Raw genomic sequence first — 26,583 nt, forward strand, 5'->3', positions numbered from 1 at the left:
AGATTTTTGTTCTCATCAATGAATATATCTGGCCCATCTATTGATAATTCTAGTAAACTATATCTATTTGGAATTTAAATCCAGTAGGGTCACCTTAATAAACAGTACTATTCAGGTTTAGGAGTGCCAACAGTTGACTATTTATAGAAACCTGGCTGCCTGTCATGTTTACCCTGCATAAATGTTAATCTCTGCTCATTAATCTAGTAATCCAAACTACAGATTATCTGACAGGCACTGATGATAACCATGATAAATTGTAATTTTTGTGGATAATATCACATTCAGCAAATATTATCAGTTTTCAATCACGTCTTACAGATAATGTGTCCAGCAATCTTCCGTACCAGGTCTGCCATAGAACAAATTATCAACAACAATCTTTTCTACTCTTGGTTTGCAAAAAAAGGAGCACAATCATGTTGAAATTTGACACAAACTTTTAAATATCCTGACATTTGATTTATTAGGCTGAAGCACTTGTGTGGACTGAAATTAAAGACCCTTCTGCTATAGCCTGAACTAGCATATTGACTTGTACAATATGAATTATAAATTAAATACAATACAAAACAAGTACTCTGAACAACACATTATATGCCAACCCTGTGTTTAACAGTCCGCTATATATGCACTAGCAGAACAGTCATCTCCAGAGATTACTGACCAAAAGATCTCAATGACCTTGACCTTTGGCAAGGTATGAATTCTGAAATGGTGCAAAAACCAGTTTTTGTGACTAACCTAGAACCGTGACCTTTAGATTCCAAATCAATAGGTTTCTATATTAGCCAAAGTGAAAACTGTACACAAAGTTTGGTCAAGGAACTTTCTTTAAAAAAAAAAAGTTATTGTGCAAAACCCATTTTCTCTGAGGTATAATAACTTTGACCTTTTGACAGTCTGACCATAAAATCAATAGGCTTCTCCCTGTCTTAACAAAAGTGTAAGTGATTCACAAGCTTTGGTCTGGAATTGACATTTGTTGTGCAGAGACCCATTTTCTTTTCTTAAAAGGGCCTTGACCTTTGACCTCAAACTTGCATAATTTCTTCCTAATACAAGTTCATGCAATCCCACAAACTCTGGTCCTGGTCTGTGATGTATAACTAATGTTACTGCAAGAAATCATTTTTCTTCTTTCAGTCAAACTATCCTTGACCTTTCATCCCAAAACAAACAGGCTTTTTTCTTATCCAAATGCAGGTTATTTACATGGTGTGGCAATTGTAGATCACGCTGCTATTGTGCAGAATCAAATCAGGGAACAGAGAGACATATGGTTAACATCATAATATATGCTCCGCCTAATGGCAGACATACAAATCTCAATTTAAGGCCACATCATTTGCAAATATTAGCAAAGCAAGACCCTCAAAAAAGCTGTCTGCTGAGTCATCACCACAATTCTGATAATTAACAGGGCTATTCTCTTGCAATGATTGTTCGCAAAACATTGATCAAGCGTACCAACTTAATCTACCTTCACTATTGAAATGGGCATTGTTCTGCCAATTTCCTTTCAGCTAGAGAATTGCCCCTTCACAAAAGAGATCTTTAAGAAAAGAAAACAAAAAGAGATCAATTGAGCAACCTCAATGTCATGTTTATATGCATTTGAGTAGTTTTGAAAAGGCACTAGCACATTTCAAAATTACCTCATGTAGCTTTCACACAAAGACACAATCAGAACTTGCAAGTTTTCTAAGGCAAATCTAGATAGTATCCAAAATTAGCTGTACAATTTTATGCCTGAAATTTAAGTTAGGTTAATTCATCATGTCAAACCTTACTAGTCTTTTATTGGAGAATTGTTTTCTGAAGTCTACCCTAGTTCAATCACAACAACACACAATACTTTAAAACACTGTTTTCAAATACTTAACTAATAACAAGCATTCCAATTAAAGAAATCACTCTTTATTTTACAATCTGGGTGATAGGTACTATGAAAGTGTGTAACAAAAAAATCTCATAAAATAACTACATGTATTCTGGATCAAAATCTAAATACTTTGTCTTCTGCAGAACTAACAGCATCCTCAAAAGTGAAACACAGTTTATTATATGTTAGACTGTCTATATGACATGCCTGCCAACCTGTTGGGAGGTTTTTGAAACTCAAATCTGTTGTGAGGTCTCATGGGAGTGGGGGTCAGTACATGCAATCCAGAAAAGGGACATAACATAATGAGAATATGCCATATATGCATATAACCCTAAGGGAAATGATTGGAAATTCAAATAAGAATAAAATAAAACACACGTTCAAACAAAATATAGCACCATCATATAACATGATTACACATTACTCATACCACTACAATAAATTGTGTTTTGCATTTTATATATGGAGTGGACCTGATGTAAAAAAAATGTTACAGGTAATCATGAATTAGAAAGTCATCTTTGATACAGGCTGCCTAAACATTCTCATTAAAGACAGTATTTCTGTAATAAGTTTTTTTTTTCCACAACCAAAATTGGGCTGCTTCATGTCATACTTTACTTATAAAAGTTAGCCAACCAGGCTCTCACACAACAGTGTTAAAGGATTCACAGCACAAAATCACATGGCTATTGTCAGCCATCTGTGCAATGGTAATTGTTTGTCTCTGCCTCCACCTTTTAATCACCTCCACAAAAATTAACTGTCTAAACTGTCCCATGGTGATAGGTTACCATAAGCATAAAGCACAACCATTTATTGTTACATGCTACGGTCATATGTTGTGGTGTCAACAATGGACATAATGTGATGTCAACAAGAGTCTCTCAGATTTATTTTTCACAAGATTTACTGGAAATTGTTTTTATAAACACATCCATGTCAGGATGTTTGGCAGTCAGTAACTGTGACTTTTGTGACACATGTTCAGGCATGTGACATCAACTGTAAATTTATAGAGTGAACTGGGTTAAAAGTAGAAATAAAAATTACCTTTTTCTTCTGCTGTGGATCTTTCTGATTGTGATTCTTGACATGTTTTCTTAACGAACTTGGATCTGTGTAACGCTTGTTACATCCTGGCACTTGACAAGCATAAGGCTTCTGTAAACAGATTTTTTTTAAATCAAAAATATGTACATCTTACTGGACAAATTTATTGACACAAGCAAGTAATCAAGTTAAGTATCTTCATCACGTCAACTATTCATCATTGCAGTGATATTATTATTATTATTATTATATGTTTCATGCAAGCTAGAGTCAGGATTAATCTTCAATTTGAAAGTGTGTGTGATCTGGATTTTTAACGTAGCTTTAACAACTTTTCAGTCATGCTGTAACGATGTCTGCAGTGTGACAGTTTATAGTGATGTCTAGGACTGGGGCAAGTGGGCCTTACATTGCTCATCTGGTACTTGACATATGTCACTTTGTGAATGCAAATTCACGCACATTAAAACATTACTGGGGAAAGAAAGGTTTTGAGCACACAGTTGCTGCAATGCCTATTAATTCTCAAAATGAGTTTCTTCTTTCCTGGACGAACTTTATAATAAAGGGTCACTTTCTCTGCATCCAAAATGGACTTCTCTTTCATATGGTCACCATTTGTCCCCTGGATTTATCCCAGAAGTGTCCACATGACTTCTCCCAGCCCTTGATTCTGGCCCTCTATGTTAGATCACATTCTGCTCAGCACTTTTTTTTTTTTTGAGATGTCATTTAAGGTTATCCTATTTTTGGTAACTGGCTATATTTACATGTCCTTCATGCCATGATACTTTCCATCAAGCTTAGTAAAATTGTATCGAACGACCTTGGGGAAGTCATCATTTAGAAACTGTTCTATTAGTATTATTATGGTGGTCATATATGATTGTAGATTGGCATCATTTTGTGCAAATTTTAAAGACCTTCATGCCAAGATGATTTCTGTCAAGTCTGAACAAATTCTCTTCACCTGTATCATATACATCATTTGTTAGTAATGATGGATTTTCTATTCTAGTAATGGTGGCCATATTTACAGGTGGATTGCCATTTTTTATGCAAACTTGAAAGGTCTTCCTACCAGATGCTTTTTGTTAAGTTTGATCCAATTCGGTTCATCAGTTGTGAGAAGTCATTTAGTTATTTCTTGCAATTTTAGTAACAGCAGTCATATTTGAGGTGGTTCAACATCATTGTACAAAGCTATTCATGCCACTCTGTGCCAAATTTGGTTAAAATTGCTTTGGCACTTTTTTTTCTCGTTAAAAAAAGTTTAAAATGGACTCTATCAACAGATGGACAATGGACAACACAGATCAGATGCAGGGCATTGCTAATGTTCACTTAGCCAAGTAAACAAAAAATTGATGACTTACTGTATTCATTTAAAAATATGTTTCATCTATTTTTTCCTCTCCTCTTGTAAAAATATTTAGATTCTTGGCAATTTTCTTATGAGTTTTTATTAAAGTAGAAATTTTCAACAGACAAACAATGGACAACACATGGCAGATGCATTGTCATTCCATATGGTCACTTGGTCAGCAGAGCTAAACAAAAAGTTTCACATACTTTTCCACACCTCTTAGAAAAATGTTCAGATTTTAGGCAATTTCTTTCATGAGTTTTTCGTCACACTCTTCCACATTAAGACAAAAGGCACTCAAAAACCACATTCAGGCTCAAGCACAAATTAAAAGAAACGTTAAATTTAAGACATTGTAAGAAGTGTGAAAACAATTATTTTGTTAACATTATAATATGTATCATGCACTAACATCAACCTTGGTGTCTAAGAATCAAAGTGCAGTAAGTCACATCAACAACATTCCAAAATTTGTTCAAATCATCATCTGCAATTAATTGCTTTATCTTGCCATCTTCATGCACTGAACCTATCAAAAGTTAATTTTGATCTGTTATTGAATCTATACATTCTAAATGAATAAAATATGGTTCTTATACAAATGACTAATTTTCAGCCAAAACTATCTCAAATTAAGATCAAATCCAATATACAAAAAGAGAATTTGATCCCCAATCTTGGATACAGATTAATTCATAAAACGTGAATTTGACACAGCAAAATACTCGAGCAGACTACAACTGAAGCTTTTTGACCGGGCGAAACACAATCATGCATTGAATACTCACTGCCTATAAATATATGTCTTATTGACAAACCTACAAACAGTTCTTGAATACTTTATACAATGCTTCAAATGTTTATACAATTTCAGAACCTGTGTCCAAATTTTATCTAACAAAAGAAACATTTACCACCATTTTCAAGGTAAAACACACATGAAAAGTATAGTGTATTCAATTTAATACTTGGGAAGAAAAGAAAACAAAAAAAACAACCCACCTATTTCTACTAGGTAGTCACCATAAACATTATGCCTTATGATTATTAAACAGGAATGATTTATGGAACTATATGCATTTCTTCTGAAGTAAACATAATAACAATTGATAAAAGCCATGGAAAAGTTTCTTGGGGATTTCATCCATAGGACTGCTTTAACAATAAACTACACCTTATCACTATATGCTGACAAGCATGTAAACAATTTTGGTGTCCCATCACATCGCATTTCTCAATCCACCCCTCCCCACCCCACCCACGTACCCATGTATGAGAATTCACAACAGACAGGCAGGTTATGTACCAAAATGCTTTAGGAAAGCATGGACCAAACTGATCCCTAGCAAAACATTTCTGATTTAAAGGTATAAAGAACTCTGACGTACAGTATCCAGATGTGTTCTCTGGTGTTTGGCCCGATCTGAGGAATTGCTGAAAGCCTTTGTACACCCTGCATGCTGGCAAATGTATGGCCGCTCCCCAGTGTGCGAGCGTAAATGTATCTTCAGATTCTCCAATCGTGAGAATGCTTTGTTGCAACCTTCAAACTGGAGAAGAGATAAGATGAAATACAAATTAAAATAACATCGGCATTAAATATTATGGCATTACTGTGGAAAGTATCAATTTGCTTTCAAAGAATTTACATATAACCAGACAGCTAACAATATATTGCAAGTTAAATTTACAACCTCCTGACCTGACAGCAACTCTCAAGTACCATACCACATATCATTAATGTTTCAAGTTTGCAAAAAAGACTCAAATGTTCAAATTGTTATGATACAACTGTACAGATACAAAGCAATCAAATTTGTACATATGATACAGAAAACACGAATGTCAAGCAAACTGAAGGGTACAATTCTAAGTCAATGTGAGAAAATAAGGATATAGAGTTTTGCTAGAAAATGGTAAGAAGTGACTCCTTTTTTAGTGTGCCAACAATGACTTAGCTAGAAAGTAAAGAAACACTGAAATGAACCTAACAACATTAAACTGGACCTATTCTAGGGTAAGAAAGGATTACACACACACACACACACACACATATGGACACTGAAGCTACATCATTTGTCTGCCAAGGCAGATGCAACAAAAATTGATTCTGACCTAGGTTTTAATAAAGTCATGCCTCTGATCAAAAGTTACTGAGTAGAAATTGAAGTGCAATGTTCCAAGTCAATGTCCATAAGTGCTAGTAAATGGTAAAAATCGACTTTACCTAGATCTTCTTACTGTAAATTCTTGTACAAAATTTGGTTTTCAACAATAAAGCCTTTGAAAATTTAGTCAGTAAAAACGGAATGGCAAAGTTTTAGGTCAAGCAGGGGTTATACCTTCCATAATGTTTTGCTGGAAAAAAGTCAAAATCAAAACAGCCCAAAACTTTCTTGATTTAAAGCTTCAAAACAAAATTTTGGTTTCAGTAAAATAAGCCTACCAAAAAGTCATTACTCTGAAATGAAATTTTGTTTCAGCCCAAAAGTCCTCTGAAAGGTTACTGAATTAAAACAAAATTTGTGATGAATGTGATTCAACTGCATATGATGCAATGTAACAGGATGGTATGGATGGACATTAATAGCTCTATTATGTCAACACCATATCTATGGTGGGGAGCAGAACAAAAATGTTTTTTAGATAATGAAACCAAAATATTTCATGTATTTCTTGCACAATTTAGTCATGTCATTTTCTCCATAATCTTCTAAATATCATTCATGTGGACAAGTTTGTGAGGATAATGGAAGTTGCTCAATTTTGTGTCAAAGAAAACGACTGGACTTTTACTTTTTGTCACTCAAAACTATGACTGTGCAAGCAACCTGGTGCCATTGGTGATCAAATTTTTTTTATGATGACAAATATTTAAGTATAAACAATAGATATGGTGCTTGATAATTAAGGAACTTGTGATACTGTGTACAGATTGGGTGCTTGATAATTTAGGAACTTGTGATACTGCATACAGATTGGGAACTTGATAATTTAAGGATATGTAGTACTGCATACAGATTTGGTGCTTGATAATTTAGGGATATGTGGTACTGCATACAGACTCTGTGCTTGATAATTTAGGGATATGTGATACTGCATACAGACTTGGTGCTTGATAATTTAGGGGCTTGTGATACTGTATACAGATTGGGTCCTTGATAATTTAGGGACATGATACTGCGTATAGATTGGGTGCTTGATAATTTAGGGGCTTGTGATACTGGATACAGATTTGGTGCTTGATAATTTAGGGGTTTGTGATAGTGTATACAGATTTGATGCTTGATAATTAGGGGCTTGTGATACTGCATACAGATTTGGTTCTTGATAATTTAGAGGCTTGTGATATTGCATACAGATTTGGTTCTTGATAATTTAGGGGCTTGTGATATTGCATACAGATTTGGTTCTTGATAATTTAGGAAATTATGATATTGCTTAGAGGTTTTGGTGCTTGATAATTTAAGGGCCTGTGATACTGTATACAGGTTTGGTGCTTGATAATTTAAAGGCCCATGATGGCTTGTGATACTGTATAGTTTCAGACTGAAGTTGCTGACATTCGCTAATGAAATGTTTTTTCAAGGGTATATATTAGGTTAGGAATCAAATTTATTCACATAACATATGCAGAAATGTATAATTCAATAGAACCTGCAAATAAAGTGGGTACCTATGAAAGAAAATACAAGATAAACATTAATGATTAAAGTACAGTGAGTGTCAGATTTGGAATGAAAATTTCCACACTGCACCCATTTCTGATATACTAGATTTATGTACGCCAGTATTTTTCAGTGCATAATTTGGCAACAACTAGGAAATTTCTAGCACCAATCCAGCAAATAATGAAAATGTCCAACTTCAGTACTTTTTGTTAGCTTTAAGTTAGTCCCATAGACTTTCCAAGTTAATAAGATTAACTAAAGTGTGAACGAAACTACTGCAATTCATGTAGAACAAAGGCCATTTGAAATTCATGTAGGATAAAGAACATTTTGTAATCCAATTTTTGTATTGTGTAATTCTTTAACTGAAATATATATATATATGTCTTTCTCTTCCAGTCCTGTATACCAAGGGGATATCTAAGCAAATATAGGTCACAATTAACTACATTTACATCAGATTTTGATAAATAGAGGCAAAATGTCCTTTGCTGACAGTGACTTGAGACAAACCTTTCTTTGTTCCTACCCAGAAAGCTGAAACACTGACAGAGACAGCTTTAAAGTCCTGTGAAATGAAAACATCTCAGAACACATTCTACAGCTCATGTTAAAGTTTCTTTTTTTAAAAAAAAACCAAGAATAACATATGTGAAATCTGCCAATGGGAATAAAGAATACATGAATGTAACTGTATTTCTAAACAAGCATTTACAAAATAACAGCTTGTGACAATGACATACTTGTATTTACATACTTATACTTATAAAGTTGGATCCAAAAACTATAGGTTTGTTCACCTTTGCTGTCAGGAGAAAAGTCACTGGCCTTTAATAAAACATTTACAATATCTTGCTTTTTGAATAAAAGAAAAATAAACCCTTCAGGACAAGACATTAAGGAAATAATATTTTTTAAAAACTTAGAAACAAGTACTGAATGACACACAGTGGACATGCATAAATTCCAAATGTCTTGTGAATATTAATTTTAAAGTATTTTGAGAAAAAACATAAAACAAATCTTTATATTGGCAATATGAATTGAAATTATATATTGAAATTACTTTTTAAAAAATCTATGCTTGGTGTATATATGAAATTATGACATTCAGCTCTGAATCAGGTCAAAGTAACCCATCTTTCATGGTGTTGTTATACCAGTACTGTGTCAATATAACAATACTAATTACTGTACTGCTATATATGCTAAATTGTGAGTTGGGTCCAATTGCTAACTGCACAGACACAGATATACCATCACATAATATGTCTGCAGATTTGGGTCTATGCAATTTGTTAGGAGCAATCATTAGAACATGACTGACCCTAATCTACCAGCACATTAAGTGATGGCAGACCTGGATCTATCTTCTTTTCAGTTGGATTTGACTTATAAGCAACTATACTCGTTAGTTTCAAATTAAAAATTCTGCACCCAATGATTTATAACATTAAGACTTGACACACAGCTGTTTTTGGAAACTTGATCATGGAATCAATTTCCAGCAAAAGTTTCTTCTTTTTTAAAGGAGGATGATAAATAAGTGGAAATACTGCCTGCAAATGCCTATTTTCACCCTTTTCTAAAATACGTAATTTTCGGTGATTATGAAAAGCTCAACTTGTCTTACAATGTCAATTTTCATTAACTGTCTTCCTGCAAATTTGACAGCATTTAGGGAAATTAAAGGAATTACATTTCAACTTTAAGCTTTATGCATTCACACTGCAAATCCCATTAGGAAACCAAAGTATTTCATGGTTCCCAACACAAAAGGTTTTGGGAGGATAAACAATACTAAAAATACGAAGTATACTTACAGTGCACTTGTTTGGTTTCTCTCCAGAATGGACGCGCATATGTATCAACAATTTATATCGGGCATTAAATGGCTTAAATCGTCTCTGGCATCCTGACCAGAAACATGTAAAGTCCTCACCCTTTCTTTGATCAATGTGAACTTTTTCTATGTGACGAACAAGTTCATCTTGCTCTTTGAACAGTGCATTACAGTCAATCCATCGACAAATATTTTGCTTCTCCCCATTTTCATCAAATTCACCATCCTCTGGGATATCATTAATATTATCACTAACATTACTGTTCTGGGAATACAAGTTGCTGTTTAGGTTATTCATGTTGTTAATGTTGTTGATGTTGTTAATATTATTGTGTTGTGAGAGTGGTTGAGGCACATTAGGCTGGAAGTTCTGCTCTTGCTGACTCTGTTGCGTTGTTTGTTGTGTACCCAAATGCTGTTGGTTCATGGCCTGATTATATGGTGGTGGCGGGTGTACATTAGTAGTACTATTCACGTTACTCATAAAGTGTCCATTCATACTGCTATTTACTGGCCCTGATACATTTCCATTAACACCTGGAGGCTGGACCATATTTTCAGGGCGTATAGTGAAGCGTGGGACACCAAATTGCTGGATATCCTGGAACGCCCTCTGTTCCCAGTATGGGATATCATTCTGCTGCATCACAATCTGGTTGCTGACAATGTCCTGGAAGTAATCCTGCATGTCACTCTCAAAGCCTGGCTCTTGCTTCATACCAGGATTTCTGTTAGTGGTAAAGTTACATGCTCTCTGATTGGATGAGGCAGAGCCTGAATATGGACTGCCATTGCAGCTGTGGCTGCCAGCATTGCGTGCAATCAAGTGACCAAAGTGACCATGTTGTTGATTTAATAAAGGTTGAGGGGACCCAGCTGTAGAAGAACTTCTGGACTGACCATTGATGAATGCCACCAAAGAGGTTGGAGATGTTCTTATTAAGTAATTAAAATCAAATTCACCAGAGACTGGTGACAAAGACAATGCCCTCTTGTTATTCGTCCTGGAATGTAGATGAGCAGAGTGTCTTGGACTGGTGTATGTTGAGCCAAGGCCAGTGGACCCAGTTGGTGAAGTTTCCATGGCAAGATGGGGTGAAAGTGAAGTTGAAGCATGGCTTGTTTGGTAGCGTGTAGATGCACTTGAAGGGGGCACCTGCTGCGAGCATTGTGACTGCTGATCAAGGTCATTTCCAGCAATAGAGCCACTGCTTCCAACGTGAGGCAGTGGTTTATAGGGATTCCATTCCTGCTTAACTGGATATGGTTCAAGAAACACTTTATCAGCATTGCTAACAGGGGTCTGTATATTCCTTTCTCTCCCAGTAGTGCCAGACACCATGGACAATGGTGTATGGACATTTCTTGGTGTTGAATTAATGCTGGACACTTCACTTGGTGTTGGAGTTGCATTCTCAAGTCTGCTATTTGGTAAGTTCAGTTTAGAATTTGGGTTTGCAAAGGAACTGGCATTGTTGTGACCAAAACTCTGTCTTTGTCTTGGAGTCATTCCCACTCCAAACAGCTGGGGACTGTTTAAATCTGAAAAAAAGAAGAAATAATGCATAAGAACTACTTGTTTCAAGTTAGAATTTTCATAATAAAAAAGAAACCAGTGTAATAAACTCTATGCAGCTTGCAGTAGTCTCCAGTAACCATTGTAAACATTATTATGCACAAAATTAATTCAGACAAAAGTGATCATGACACAAAACATTAACCCCCTTCTCTAACTGAAGTCTGTTTTGCAATTTATTATCTTTAATTGTTCACTTTTAATCTTTTTAAATCTCAAATATTAGCTTAATTAGTAATGTATAACCAGTATTTCGCTGACATACATACGTACGTACGTACGTATATACATACATGCATGCATATGGCATCATCAAACAATAATATAAAAAAATTCTTTCCATTTATGATACCAAATAATAGGTACTATAATGAGATGATACAAACTTGATATTAGTGTGATTCTCTATATTTTAACAAAATAAAATAACTGTTCTTAAAATCTGCTTCTTGACCTTTTATCACTGTGAAGCACTAGAAACCCACTTCTGAGTGAAAGTCACTGGCTTTGAGGAGTAACCTTGGAGTGGTGATAGCCAGCCAGCTAGCACTCTCATAGTTGAGGCATCAATAATTTAACTTATTAGCACTATAGGCTAGGCTTCACTGGGATATTCCATTCATTTAAATCCTGCACTCATGTATAATGTATACAAAGGTAAACCCTTCAGGACTGCATATCACAACAAACAGTATAGTCATTAATATGGCAGAGTTTACCATAAAATAAACACATTTATTTCTACTTCCAATTACACTAATCAGGAAGGACCTTCTAAGTAGGCTAGGATGTAAACAGGATGGAAGAATTGGGATGTTTTTTAGTTAAACACTGCAAAGCATAAAATGAATTAAATAATGACCTTTGATTGTAGGGGTGTAGCACTAATAAAGACAAGGTAGGCTAAAATTAAGCATTGGCTCTGCTGCATTTTCTTGGAATAACAGTTCATTGGAATGAAATGAATTGAGTTTTTAGTCAATGAACATTTTTTAATCCTGATATATAACACATTAGCTTTGTTTTCCTACACAAAATGTCCAAAAATAGTGCTCCTGTTGCGGTGCCAGTTCATGAAAAAATTATTACAGCCCCATCAAACTGGAAGAACCACCTGCATGTGTCCTATTCACAGTGCAGCAGTAACCTAAGGGTGAGAAAGCACATTACAGTAACATGAGCTACACAAGTACTGTTTTCTACTGAATGGAACTAACATTCTTCTCTGGCTACCAGATTTAAACAAAAAATCAGCAAACAAGTATTCATGATTTTCTCAGGGACTACAAAGATGCAATAACAACTGACAAGTTCTATTTGTACAGTAATACCTATTAAGACCGATATTAGTTCTATTTCTTTTACAGTATTTAATGACCACGAACAGAGCTGTTACATCAAGTCTATGTTGGCACCGACAAGATTCTAATTAAAAATTGCTGAAACCAGTAAAATGGTCCAGTGAACTCCCATTTTGATTGTGTGTTAATTAAAAAATTCAGCAAAGTGTTTCTAGCTGTAAACCATACAGCTATTACAAACCATTACAATTAATTACAGTTAGCCCAAGTATGTCAGATACCCTATATACTTTCATGTGTGGGACATCTTAAGACAACCAGGCTTGCAGAGTCTATGAAATTTTGGCAATCAAGTTATGGTTTGATAAATCTGGCTTGATCTACTAGCAATGTAGTATTTTTTTCTAATCATTACTGCAATTCTTACATCTGGATTGCTCTAAGTACATACAGAAACTCAAGTAACATGTCAATTTCAGCATGTCAGGTACAAGCCAGTACAGAAGATCAATAACCTCTTTTCCATGAAAATTCAGGTATGTAAAGACATTGATTTATTGATTGTCTCTATCAGTGCCAAAGTAGAATAACTGGCAGGTTACTGAAGTCCTGTCTAAATGTGTTGTGCTTTAAACTGTTTTGTAGAATGACTTAAAAGTAGCACATACTTTTGTGTTAATAGATAAAATGAAAAAACTATGTCTGGGACACGTGTATGACAGTTTATTGTGGGGTTTTCTTTGGGGGGAAATAGGGACAGGGATCAGCTGTTTTGCTTATTTTCTGAAGAACAAAGACCCATTTCTTTTCATCATTATGTAAGTGGCTAACTGTGCTTGAAAGATATTTAATTTTGTAAATGATCGCTGTGTCTAAAAGACATTTCAGTGCAGCTGGAGTATGCAGAACTTAAAAGAACTTGAGCAATGGTAAGCAATTTGCTCAGGCATATATACCCTACCTCGCCCTTCATCTCGCCCCTAACCCCATCACTGAGATAAGTCTTTTTTTTTTTTAAGAAGTAATTTCTTTCGAATATTGGGAGTGCACTGATTGGTTAACATGCATATCTTCTTATGGTGACTATAATACGTCCTAAGCTTTAAAACAATCTACTAAAAACTGAAAGATTTGTTGCATTCATCAAGCTATAGAAGTCAAAATGGCCAATTACTCTTATGCAGGAGCAAAAGGATGTTTCAATATGCGCATCTTAAGGCAATAACCATAAAACGCACCAAGTTAAACCGAGATCCATCAACAATAAAAAACAGCATGACAAACTGCATTCACAAGAGTCTGTCTTACATTGCATATTACTAACAAAAATAGCTGCAGCACAGTGATTTGATGATAACAGACATCTTCAGATGATGACCATAATATGTCATAATATGACCATGATGCAAGTATATCAAAAACATAGAAAGCAGATTCATTTACAAATTCTGTCATACTCTACATCAAGCTGAAGACAAAAAAAGGAAGAAGAAAAAAACAATAATTCTAATAAAAACTGTTGGTGAATAGAAATTTGTCAATATTCACTTCTTCAATCTATTGCATAGATGATAAAAACGTTTTTTTGTTTTTTATTTTACCTCGAAAAACGCGTTTTTTTATGTTTTTTTTCTTTATTTGCATTTTTTATATTTGGTACTTCCATTTTTTTTTATCATCAGCCATACAGGCGGTCCTCTGTCATACCCTAGATAACAAATATCGATCAATAATGAATCTATGATGCTAGCCTACGATACTTTACGTAAACATGCTACAACACAGTGCTGATATCTGGTAGTGTAGGCCAGGCGTGTATACATTGGAAGATGACGCTGTGTTTAACCTTTTGCAGTCCCTTTTTTGGAAGTAAAATATTGATTTTTGTGTTGCCTAAAAACTACTGGAACGTTTTTTTTTTTTTTATTTATTGAGAAAAAAATGTGGGTTTTTTTTACGTTTTTTTATTTTAATTTTAACGTTTTTAACATTTATGATCTATTGTGAGGTTAATACCATTTACCAACACATGGTGGTCGAAGAACCCAGGAAAACTCTGGGAAGAATCATTGATCCACGGGATTCTACTGGCAAGTTTTCCCGCATACCCACATTGGTAGAGTCGAGATGTACCAGAACCCAAGTGGACAGTGGTCAGATGTGAGTACTCTGTAAATACTTTGGACCAAATGGCCATCCAAGGCCCTACAAATCTTCCTATGTGCACAAAGTTCATTACCATCAAATGAAAACTATTAGACTAGTTGTCTTCACAAATAACTAATAAAAATTGCAGGAACACAGTGATTTGTTATATGTGCATCTTACAATGACGACCAGAACAATTTCCAATATCAAAGAAATCTAGTGAAATCTGTGAGACACGATGCATTCACAACATTCTGACAAGCAAAATTCACTGAAGGGACAATATTCTAAATACTCTGCCCAAGTTTTATTTTTCAAATTTGTTTATCATTTTTAAGTAAATTTTTAAGTGCTGGCAAGATTCATCAATTACATCTACCTGCTCTAAAAATTTGATTTTGTTCCATTGAAATTCCCCTTGTTAATTCATCTTGCATATTCACTGTACCTGGTACATCCACATTCCAACACTAAAGAAAGATGTCATTTAAAGCCTTGTCATTTCTCAGTAAACAAACCACTTGTGAAAAATCTAACACTTGAGAATAATGCATTTAGCACTGTAAAATAGCGATGTTCAAATGGAAAGATATAATGCAAACTCAGGACATTATAACAAACAAAACTGAGCTCAATTATTTTCCTTTCTTCATTCAGGGTTGCTACTTATATAATTATGTTCCCATTTACATTACAGAAATATACAATCCCTGTAAATTTATTCCTTATTATATCACTAGGTCCTAACCTAAACTTAATGGTGCTTAAAAAGCCTGGATTGTGCTTATGGGCCATTAAACCCTACACATACTTGTACCAGATCCCAACCAGTGTCACAGAATGCTTTTCTAGTAAAAGAACTTGTGTACATTTTAGAGGTATAATTTTCAGCTCGAAACCATGATCATATTGGGCCCAAAACATGATTTCTTTTGTTTTAAAATTTTACTTCTGCAGAGGAATGAACAGTTTTGGTTGTATTGCAAACAACATCAGCATACATGTCCCTCAATATTTTTGGACCCTGTTTTTACAACTTCTATTTTGACCTACATAAAGGCTAATGCTTCACTATAGACACATCATGGAGAAAAGCTTTTATAATTGGTCAAGTAATCTGGTATATTGGGGAACCAGTGAGAACAAAATCTTTAATTTGATTGCAGTTCATCTGCTGGCTTCCTGATATGAGTTATACAATGTACAACAGGAACTTTAGGAATGAAAACTTTTTTTCCAAGGTAACAAAATTAGAACTCTAAATAAACTTAACACATATTTATATTTTACCATTATGAGAACCCCTCTCTGCAGTGCACTGTTACCATGACTACGATCACTAAAGAGTAAGTGGTATATTTCACCAGAAGTCAAGATACTGGGTTAAATATTGTTGTTGTTGTTGTTGTTGTGGGGTTTAATGCCATTTTTCAGCACACGATAGGCTATACATGGCGGCCAGTATTAATGGTGGAGGAAGAACCCGGGAAAACCCCGGAAAGAACCACCGACCCACGAGAAGCTACTGGCAAGCTTTCTCACATACCCACATTGGCTGAATCTTAGACTCGAACCGGTTAAATATTGTGGTTACAGACATAAATGCATAGAAAACAAAATATACCACATTTGTGGTGGCATCAAATGATTAAAAATTATATCAAATTCTGCACAGAACATATGATTTTTTTAACCAGTTTTTACATTGCCACACCTTGCCACTTCATTATATTTTTTATCCAGGAAGTATTTCTTATTTCAGAAATGTTACAATATCTTCTCTTTTGATGCATATCAAGCCATGGTTCTTGTGATAATATTGTGCATTTAGTGGAGATTACTACCAAATGGGTAAATGACTGGAATAATTACCATGGTAACTGTATTTCCCGACTGTCATCGGTAACACGGGATGACTTCAAATACATGAATCTGTATACACTTCATTCAAGTTCAATAATCAATACCAATTTACCTCAGTAGTAGGAAATTACAAGAAAATTATTGATCTTCTAAAATTTATGTCATGATTAAAAAAAGGAAGAAAGGAAAACTGTTCTTGTGTAACACAAATGTCAATAGTCTTGAAACATGACAAGAATGTTTGCACAGTCATGTTTGATCTCCGTAGTAAATGCAAACAAATGCTATTATAACTGGAACCATCATGCCTCATTATTAAAACATCTTTTTGGTTTTTATAGTTGTCAAGAATATGAAATGATTATATCAGGACTTAGGTTTAAATCAATCTGTGAAAAGTTGGGTGCAGCTAAGAAAAACATTGCTGGCTGAAGTTTAAAAAAGTATTGATTCACAGACAGCTTAATGCTATACAAAAAAATATGCATGGTTCTGTTTACCCAGTACATTGGGAAAAAAATTAGGAAGATAGGTTGGTACAAAACTTTTTCCTTTTCTTGTGGTCTAGATGGACTTATATGAAGCAAAAACTAGAAAGTTAACCTTACTGGCATCCTGAATTTACCTTCGACAGTAGTTACACCCCTTTCATTTTTTTGTTCCAAATTTTTTCTTCCCTGCAAAAATGAAGGGTTGGCAGGAAAAACATAGGGTCAATCTGGTAACCAGAATGACATACAATTTTATTGGCCTATTACACCACACTGCTGAAAATGTGCCCATGAAGGAAAAAAGTACACTGAGAAAACTGCACGTCTTATCATTCATTTACCTAAATGTGTATTCATTTGTTTTCTTTTTAATTTACTTAAGGAATACTAAAAGACCAATTAGTCTTGAAAATTCAAATTCAATTAAATCAACAATTTTCCAATTACTGTATTCAAAGATTCTCAATATATTTAGTGTTTTGTTTCCATTTATGCACAACCACAAACGTGACAGGGACAACGAATACTTAGCCTTGACCATATGTCCATCTGACTGTATGATTACATTCATGGTCAGACTTGTACTCAACCTTGAGAAGTCTATCAAACCAGTTTGCATAATTTCTCTTCTGATCAGTCACTCAAATGCTGTTAATTTTAATAACTGCACACATACCAATCAAATCAAAGTTTACTGGGTCTTAGCATGGTTGACAGTAACAAACTGACATGTCACGTCTTAACAGTATTGTCACAGTTGTGCTTTTCTACGTGATTTTGTTGTTGTTGTGGCCTTTTGTGATTCTATCCACACAACAGAGATACATTCAGAACCAATCTAATGGAGACTGGAACTGTTTCACCTGTGCAATGACGCAAGCTGAATAATCTGATTATGAATTGTAACACAAAGGCTAACATGTACACAACAAGCGATAAACTGATTACCTAACTGTTGTAATTTAACGAGTTTCAAGACCAAAGGTGGATATTTACGGAGGTGTTAAAACTAATAAATGGATCAAAGATGGTTTAAGATGGCTTGTGAGTCTCCAACTAAAAATAGGCCAAAACCTCTGGCGGATTTAAGCAGAAACATTTGTGAAAGTATATTGATTTTTTTTGTCTTGTTTAATTGTTACTGTGTTTTTCAAGATTATTTAAGAGGCAGCTCTTATCTTCTTTTGGTCTAATTAAGTAAATATGACAAAACAAGCACTTTCTCCAAAAAAAAACTTCAACTTGGAAATGAGAGTTTAAGTGGTGTAGTGGAGTAGCAAAGGTCCCGAGTATGAATTGTGTATTCTATTCAAGATAGTACAATATATGCAGAAAGAAATGTTATCACCTGGCATATGCAAACACCATCACATAGGAGTAATGATTCTTCTATAATGAACACACCCACTTTAAAGACCTTGTTTGAGGCTGTATGATCAGATAAAGTGGCACTGGCAGAGACAATGTTTGGAAATTTTGGGAAAAACACAAGTTACCATTCTGCACTGCAGATCATTTCACCAAAATGGTTATTATCAAAAACAAAACATTCTTTGTAGTGAACTGTGAGATATAAAACTCTTCCTTTTTCATTTACCTGTCAATAAATATCATTACTCATAATTAATTAATTAATATTTAATATTATAATCTGACTCATCTTCAAAACTTATTATGAGAGAGAGAGAGAGAGAGAGAGAGAGAGAGCGAAGTAGAGAGATGCAGTTGAATAATTACACTTGAACATTTGTTAACTTGTTACACTGTCAAGATAACAGCATTCTGTATTTTCCAACAATTTCTGATAATCTAGCCCCATTCCCCCATTATCGACTGTAAACTATTTTATGCCACTTTTACAGGTAGTAACAGACTTGTCTACATAGATATAACATCTACGTGAAAGATAAAGGTCCAAGTCAAGACCAAGTAACTCAATAACTGTTATTACCCTTTGATTTTTTGATGATAAACTACAACTATTATGCTGTTAAAAAGCAGATATCACTGTGCATGTTACAGAATAAAAGGCTAGTGACTGAGCAAAAGGACAAATTAAAATCCCAACAGCTCTAAATCTTTCTTGACATTTTAGATAAACTGGTATATATTTGCAAGCTCATGAAAGTCTTGATTCATACAAATATAGACCCATATCCAAATAACATCTTTCTGATAAACGCTTTTAAGTGCTTGGAAAACAGGTAACCATCAAGTGCTTGTAAGCATTTGAAATGTATTATTCACCTGTGATTCACTGCAAAGCATTTAGTGGGTTACTACCTTATATGTCAAATTCAATGACAAACACACCATTTCTTATTTTCTTTACCTATTTAGACCATAGCTAAACATGAATATTCTTGTGATTTTGTTTTGTTCTCCATACATCTAGACATTCCTAGCTTAAAATGATGGTATGGACTTAACACAGTTACAGTGAATGTAGTTTTTAGATAAGGGAACGTCCTATATTGATAAGAATAGAGGGTCAACATCTAGCACCATACCTACGGCATACAAGAAAAAAATAAGTATTTACACCCAAGCTTAACTTCAAAATAAGATTGTCCTCATAGGAAAACCATGCCCAAACTTGTCTCATTCTGACATCCTGATCCACAAGGAAAGTTGTTTAAACTTGGCTAACAAGGTCCTGACGTCAGAGTTTATTAATGTTAGTCACTTCGTTTCCCTTTGAAATACAAGTGCAAAATTCTCAACATGTCAGGTATAGGTAGATTATTCAAATACACAGATAATTTTATTACTGCCTTCTGAATCTGGCCTGTCCACAAAAGAAAGGGTTTTTTAACCCCTATACTGCCAGATGTCTTCAATCGTATATATTTAAAATTTCAACATTTTTCTCATTCATCTTTCTTTTTTCACTTTGTTATACTTGCATACCCAATAGGGTCTTAAATTGACAGAATCTCAAATCTCAAATAAGGCACAAATAAAATTTATTTTTGTCACAGATTTAACCCACAATTTGATATTGACATACCCATGGTTGATGGGTTTTTAAAGAAATATTATGTTTGAAGTGAGTTTTAGCAATTTTATTACTTCCTCTGAGGCATGCTGGGATTCAAACACATGTGCTTGGTAGTATATATCTCTTTTCAAGTTTTGGACAAAATAAAGGTTATGTGCTTATTAAGGTATAAAAATATATACAATATTTTGATTAATAATTCTGCATAATAAAGATATACTCTCAAGGAGGAAATTTTTGGATTTGAAATACTTGAATTGTGTATATATATATATATATATATATATATATATATATAATGTCTGCCAAAAGTGATTGTGCCTTCCATAAAGGGAGTGTTAACACAGCAGCAGAGATGATAGTTTTCTTTCCTGGAAATAGTTTTAAATATGGAAAACATCCACTGCCTGTGATTATTTTTGGGTCTGAAAGGCAAGACTGAGAGGTATTTCAATATTATGTGTTAATGAAAATGATAATATCTGAAAAGTGAGCATAAGATATACATCAGTTGAATGAATGCACAATTCAGTGTTGTTTCTGCCCAAATGTAATAGCAGACAACAAGCTCCAAATAGTGCAGGGGTCTCAAACACTAGGCCCGCCAAGCTATATCCTGTGGCCTTCAAAATAGTTGGCATCACAAGGTGTCATGTGAGATAACAAAGGTGGTGCTGCCCTTGGGCCATCTAAAATGTCCTCATGTGGCCCTCTGGGTGGTTTGAGTTTGAGACCCAAGAAGTAGTGAGTGATGACAATTGTAACAGATACCAGAAAGTTTTCAAAATGATAGAATACATACAGTAGTGACAACCAACAGGCAAATAAAACAATTAACTCTATTCAGAGATATATAGTTGATAATAGTTCCACATTGTATTATTTCCAACCCTCTTTTAAGCCCTTTTCAGGCATTTGAATTTTCAACTCCATTTCTTTAGCTATTTTCTAAAATGTTATTTCATCTAAGATAAATTCAGTCTTACACATAAAAGGAGGGCTTCAGAACTATGAAACAAAAAACCAACCACCTACAGTTCTCCTTCTCAGTTCCATCTAATTAACTAGGTCTCCAAGGCACATTCTGGGGTACAAAATATCACACAAGACCAGATAATATAAAAAAATCAACAAACATCATTATTATCAATTACATAATCACACAAGAAATTCTACTGCTTACAGGTAATAAGGTTATCCAGACTATTAAGACAATAAAGTTTGGAAGAAAGAAAAAACCCAAATTTCACCATGAAACTTGCTTTGAATATGCTCTACAATTAAGGTACATCTTCATACATTTAATAATGACCTTAATTGGTTGAAGGCCTCTTAGGAAGTTCATTTCTGTTCAGTTCTGCATTAAATTTCAGTGCTCCCTCTGAGATAACTAAATACAGCTATCAAATTACTATCAAATTAAATCATCCAATAGCTGTTTTACAAATTACATAAATGACAACCAAGAAGGGATTACTAATTCCCAACTCTAATCAAAATGCAGAGAAGGTTATATCATTGTTAACTACCTATCTTTTGCATTTTGTGCGTTGCGAATCACATGACCAATAAACCCAATGAAGCAAACATGTAACATTTGAACTGCCATAATTATCCTAAACAACTGGACCCCTGAATTTTCCAGATACCATATATATTTTCAAAATAGTTTTAAACTGTACACAAAATTTCCAGACACCAAGCAAGTTTTTTTTCAAGCTGATCGATCAATAAAGAATTCAAGCTGTATGCAAACTAATGAATGTTTTACCTGTACTTTTGTTGAAGTGATTTATGTTTAGAGGTGAACACATTATTATTATTATTATTATATTTTATTATTATTATTACAGTGTGAAAGAGGTGTTTAAGATATGGAAGAAACCAGAGAACCTAGTGGGAACCACCAACCTTGGATGGGCAACCATTAACCTTAGCATGTGTCAGAATCAGCAAAGTACAGATTGTGTGGGTGCTGGCTTGCTTTCATTTGAGCTCCACTAATGAAAACCCCTCGAAACCAAAAACCACTGGAACCAAATTTAATTATGGGTTTTAAAAGATGTTTGGTTTACTAAGGGTTTCACAGACATGAATAAATGTATGTTTATAAATCAGTGGTTGTACAAGCACATCAACAGTTGATACCAGTCCCATTTTTTCAGATTTTAAAAAAAATTACATTTCTAAAATTGCTGGAGCATTAGAGAGAATTTGTTCATGTGGGCATACATGAGAAAAAGCATTTATACAACATGAGAAAACATCTCTGTGGGTATTTGGGTGTGTGTAAAGTTAAAAACGCCATTTCAGTTTTTTAAAATTTCACGAAATTTAGCTTAATAATTCACATTTCTTCCAAATACTGTTTTGCATTTTGCAAATTTTATTTGTTTAATTCTACTGATATTTTCTACAAATGAAAGCTTCAACCAGAATTAGATAAGCAGATAAATATAATCTTTCTTAACCGATTTTTCTAAAAGCATTGAATAAATAATTTACATTAAACAGCCAGCCCTTTTTAAGGTGCAAAGATGTTGAATTAGCCTACTGTCTGCCCTAATCTGTACTTAGTGGGGTTTTTTTTTTTTTTATTACCAGGAGACATTTCTGTGTCACTGACTCGATGATAAACCTACTATGATACTGTCTAACCATAAATAAGCTGGCTGGGCATGTCAGATGTATGTTGTATTTGACCACAGGGTATTTCTGGACCATAAACATGAACTTTTTACATAGCTAAAATACACTGACAAATTTCAAAATGAGTTTTGGTTTTGTGGGTTTCTAAGTGTCAAACTGAAAAATTTGTTACATTTTTCAGATTAGAGGGGTTTCAGTTTAATGGGAACAAATAATTACATGTATAATAAACAAACAATGTGTTATGGGGGGTAGGGGTTTTGAGGGATTTCATTGTAGATGGTTTGCAAAGATCTGTTGACTTTTCAATGATTTTTCTAGGATTTCCCAATTCTTAAGGTGCATTTTTTCCCATTATGAAATCTTAGCTATATTTTTACTTTCTTCATTCTCTGACTGATGCCTTTAAAGAATTATCAGCTCATAGCAAATTATTTATTACCATGCACAAGGGAGTAAAATGTCATGCCTACAGACATATCACAGCAACTGATCTGGACTAGTCTTGGCAGGATTAAACCCAGAACCAACTATTCATGAGTCTGGCATGCTAACCACTGAGCCATCTCAGGTATCTGCATTAAACAATGCAGAACTGTGTTTTGACAATCAGTACAAGAAAAGACACAAAACTAATATTAACCTTCATAAATTTCAGTCCAGAATTGACAGAAATTATTAACTTGTTAAACCTTGTTTTATCTTCCAATAGAGAAATTCTCCTGATTGAGTGTATTTCCCCTTTTCTTTTTAATGATAATTTTTAAGCCATTAAAAAAATGTATTAATATCATTCATCCACACTTATCACCAACATACGAGCCCATAGAGGTGAGAAATAAGATGGCAAGCTTATTAAATCCGAATATTAAAGTATGAATACTAGGTACTTCAGATTTGTATCCAACATTTTGTTTTAAGCATTAAATCTTTCTGATTCAATGCACATTTTGGTTTAAGCATGCTTCCTACAGTCATCTTTGTCACCATATGATATAAGGCTGAAGTTCACTATGTAAAAACTGCAAAAGCTGGCTACACATAATCATTTAAGGCTGATGCACTGCTCACCCGTTTGGAACTAAACCTGTGCGAGACATCATTTTTTCATTGAGGTATAATCTTCAACTGCCACTTTTTCTTTTGTTTTGAGATCTTTCTCCGTGAATCAGGTTGCTAAGCTGATGTGATTTATAAGTGGTCAATATTCAACTGCTCTTAGGAATACCAGTCATAACTTAAGGTTAAAATAGAAACAATTAAACCAAAATCGGAATGGTTGGCAACTCAGCTAGTTAACTGTTTCCACATCCACTTCCTATATTATTTATATATATTCTTTGTATTAAGTCCTTTCTTCATTAAATTAAATGTGCCATCCCACCATCATATTCACAGTGTGTGTGCCTACAGCTACATACCAAGTACTGAAACATTCCAATGGGACTGAAACTACCTCTTTAGCATCAATCAAACTGCCCACTTTGGGAGTATTAGCAACCATTCTCTGGCTAAAGCCCTATTAAAGATACCATATATACTAAAGCAGCCGAGGAACCTACCAAAATCTGCAAAGCCAAAAATAACTTACAGCAAAATATGAATGCGCCAGAAATTATCTAACACCTGTAGAAAAGTTACTAGGCAAAAAAAAAAGAAGTTTGGCAAAGGTTTTGCTTAGGTTGTCAGGTCTGCTTCTGAGATGGAGATATTGTTGTCAGATGACATGTGCATTGCTAAAACTGCTGCATCATGAAACCTATTAGACAAATAAAATTTCAAGTGGCATTAGCCAACAACTGTTTTGAGATGATCCTAAGCTTAAACATATCAAATCATTCCCGTTAAACAGATAAGGCCAATATCCTGGATCTCAATGTGCTTGACAGGATTTCAATCAATTTTCTCTATCAGTGATTTTATCAAACAACAAGCTTGACATCTGGAATATAATCACCTATATACAGATAACACAGTATTCTATGGTGTATGCTGGGGTACTGTATCTCTGACAAGTGCAAGAAAACTCATTTCACTTTTGATTTAACCACACAAGCTTGAATTTTTACAACATAAAAAAACAATCCAATTTAAGAACATTACAGGTAAAATATTCTTCTACTTTGAATTTCACAAAAGATTTCCTTGCACAATTTGTTATAGTAAAGACAGCAGAACTGTGAAAACTGATATATTCCATGACTGAATTTTGGGGCCGATTTTTTAAGGCTGAAATATGTAAGGGAAGACTTAATATTTGACCCTAGCTTGCTAAACAACTGAGTAAATCTATTCAAGTGTTTATTGCTCAAGTGGCCCAGTGGTTAGAGCATCTGCCTCAGACACGGGAGGTTGCAGGTTTGAACCCTGGCTGAATCATACAAAAGACTTGTAAAAATGGTACTAACAGCTGCCTCGCTTGGCGCTCAGCAATAAGAGGTTAGTGTTAGAACTGGTCGGCCTTGTGTCAGGATAATGTGATTGGTTGGGACATCGTGCTACATGTCTGCAGCATGATGCCCCAGTGCTAGACATCACTATAAACTGCCACACTAAAGACATTGTAGCGATATGGCTGAACAGTTGTTAAAAGCTACATTAAAAATCCATATCACACACACACACACACTTCCCATCAGATCAAATGAATTTGAGTAATGGTCATTCATTAAATCGGTGTACAAGTCAGAAAGATTAGTCCACAGTAGATATTTGCATTGTATTAGTAAATACAGAACTGAAATTGAAAAGAAAATGAAATCAAAGTGTTCATAATTACTTCATTTGATAATTTAGTAGATACTGGAATTGTATTAGTAAATACAGAACTGAAATTGAAAAGAAAATGAAATCAAAGTGTTCATAATTACTTCATTTGATAATTTTGTTAAACTCGATTTTGACCATGCTCTTTCAGACTGTCTTTATATGTTGATAGAAAAACTTCAATGTAATATGCCATATAATGATTGAACAATTATGAGGAAATATTTACCTTTGGTATAAAATCTTGGATGGTAGCTTTTCCATGAATACTGTAGAATTATTTCAAGACATTAATTAAGGCAACATAATTTTTGTAGGATTATTTGTTTGTAGTATCTGTAATGTTAGCATTTGAGAACCTTAATGAGATCTTTTCTCATGACATAACTCATTTATCAAAGTGAAATATGTTTTAATACGCATTGATTGCAGATCAAAAGCAAGCAGTGTTTGCTGCTTGATAAAAGAAACTTGACACCTTTATCAGGTGTATAGAGTGAAATAAAAAAGTTTTTTGTATTAGCTAGTAATGCCTCCAAGGTGTCCATACTTTACATACTGTACCCATAATGCACTGGTTATCAAGATATGGAAACAGACATGAGCAGGAAATGATCACAAGTGCCTAAAAAAGACTTATGTTTAACTGCCACTTATCCCTTTGTGTCTGAGTTTTCTCAGGATTGTTAGCATTGACAATCTTATCCAATTTGTAGTTTTACATTTACAGAAAGGTTACAAAAATGTGGGAGTCCCAAGCAGATTTTCATGCATTTCTTAGAGCTTGGGATTTTCATTATAGGGCCCAAGAGAAAGATATGTTCCCTTAAATTTTATTGTTTTTGTAATGTGTTTTTATTATGTACATGAATTTCCATACACCTTCTTACGTTCTGCCTCTTCATGAAGAGAGGGGAAGATATTATCTGCATTTCTCTCTATCCATTACAGTAATTTCTTCTCAGTA

General features: G+C 34.2%; 1 protein-coding gene across 2 annotated transcripts in view; it reads right to left on the bottom strand.

Moving 5' to 3' along the window:
• Positions 1–26,583, bottom strand: part of LOC149807123 (uncharacterized) — a 122,042-nt gene that overhangs the window by 25,066 nt on the left and 70,393 nt on the right. For both annotated transcript variants that reach the window (XM_089962343.1, XM_089962352.1), the window contains exons 3-5: positions 9,802–11,363; positions 5,696–5,857; positions 2,942–3,052 (exon numbers count right to left, since the gene is read on the bottom strand). In XM_089962343.1, the coding sequence (XP_089818469.1) occupies positions 2,942–3,052; positions 5,696–5,857; positions 9,802–11,363 (1,835 nt within the window). The remainder of the gene's footprint in view (positions 1–2,941; positions 3,053–5,695; positions 5,858–9,801; positions 11,364–26,583) is intronic.

Source organism: Sinohyriopsis cumingii, chromosome 1 (assembly GCF_028554795.1).
Source record: "Sinohyriopsis cumingii isolate HCF-2022 chromosome 1, ASM2855479v2, whole genome shotgun sequence".
NCBI lineage: Eukaryota > Metazoa > Mollusca > Bivalvia > Unionida > Unionidae > Sinohyriopsis > Sinohyriopsis cumingii.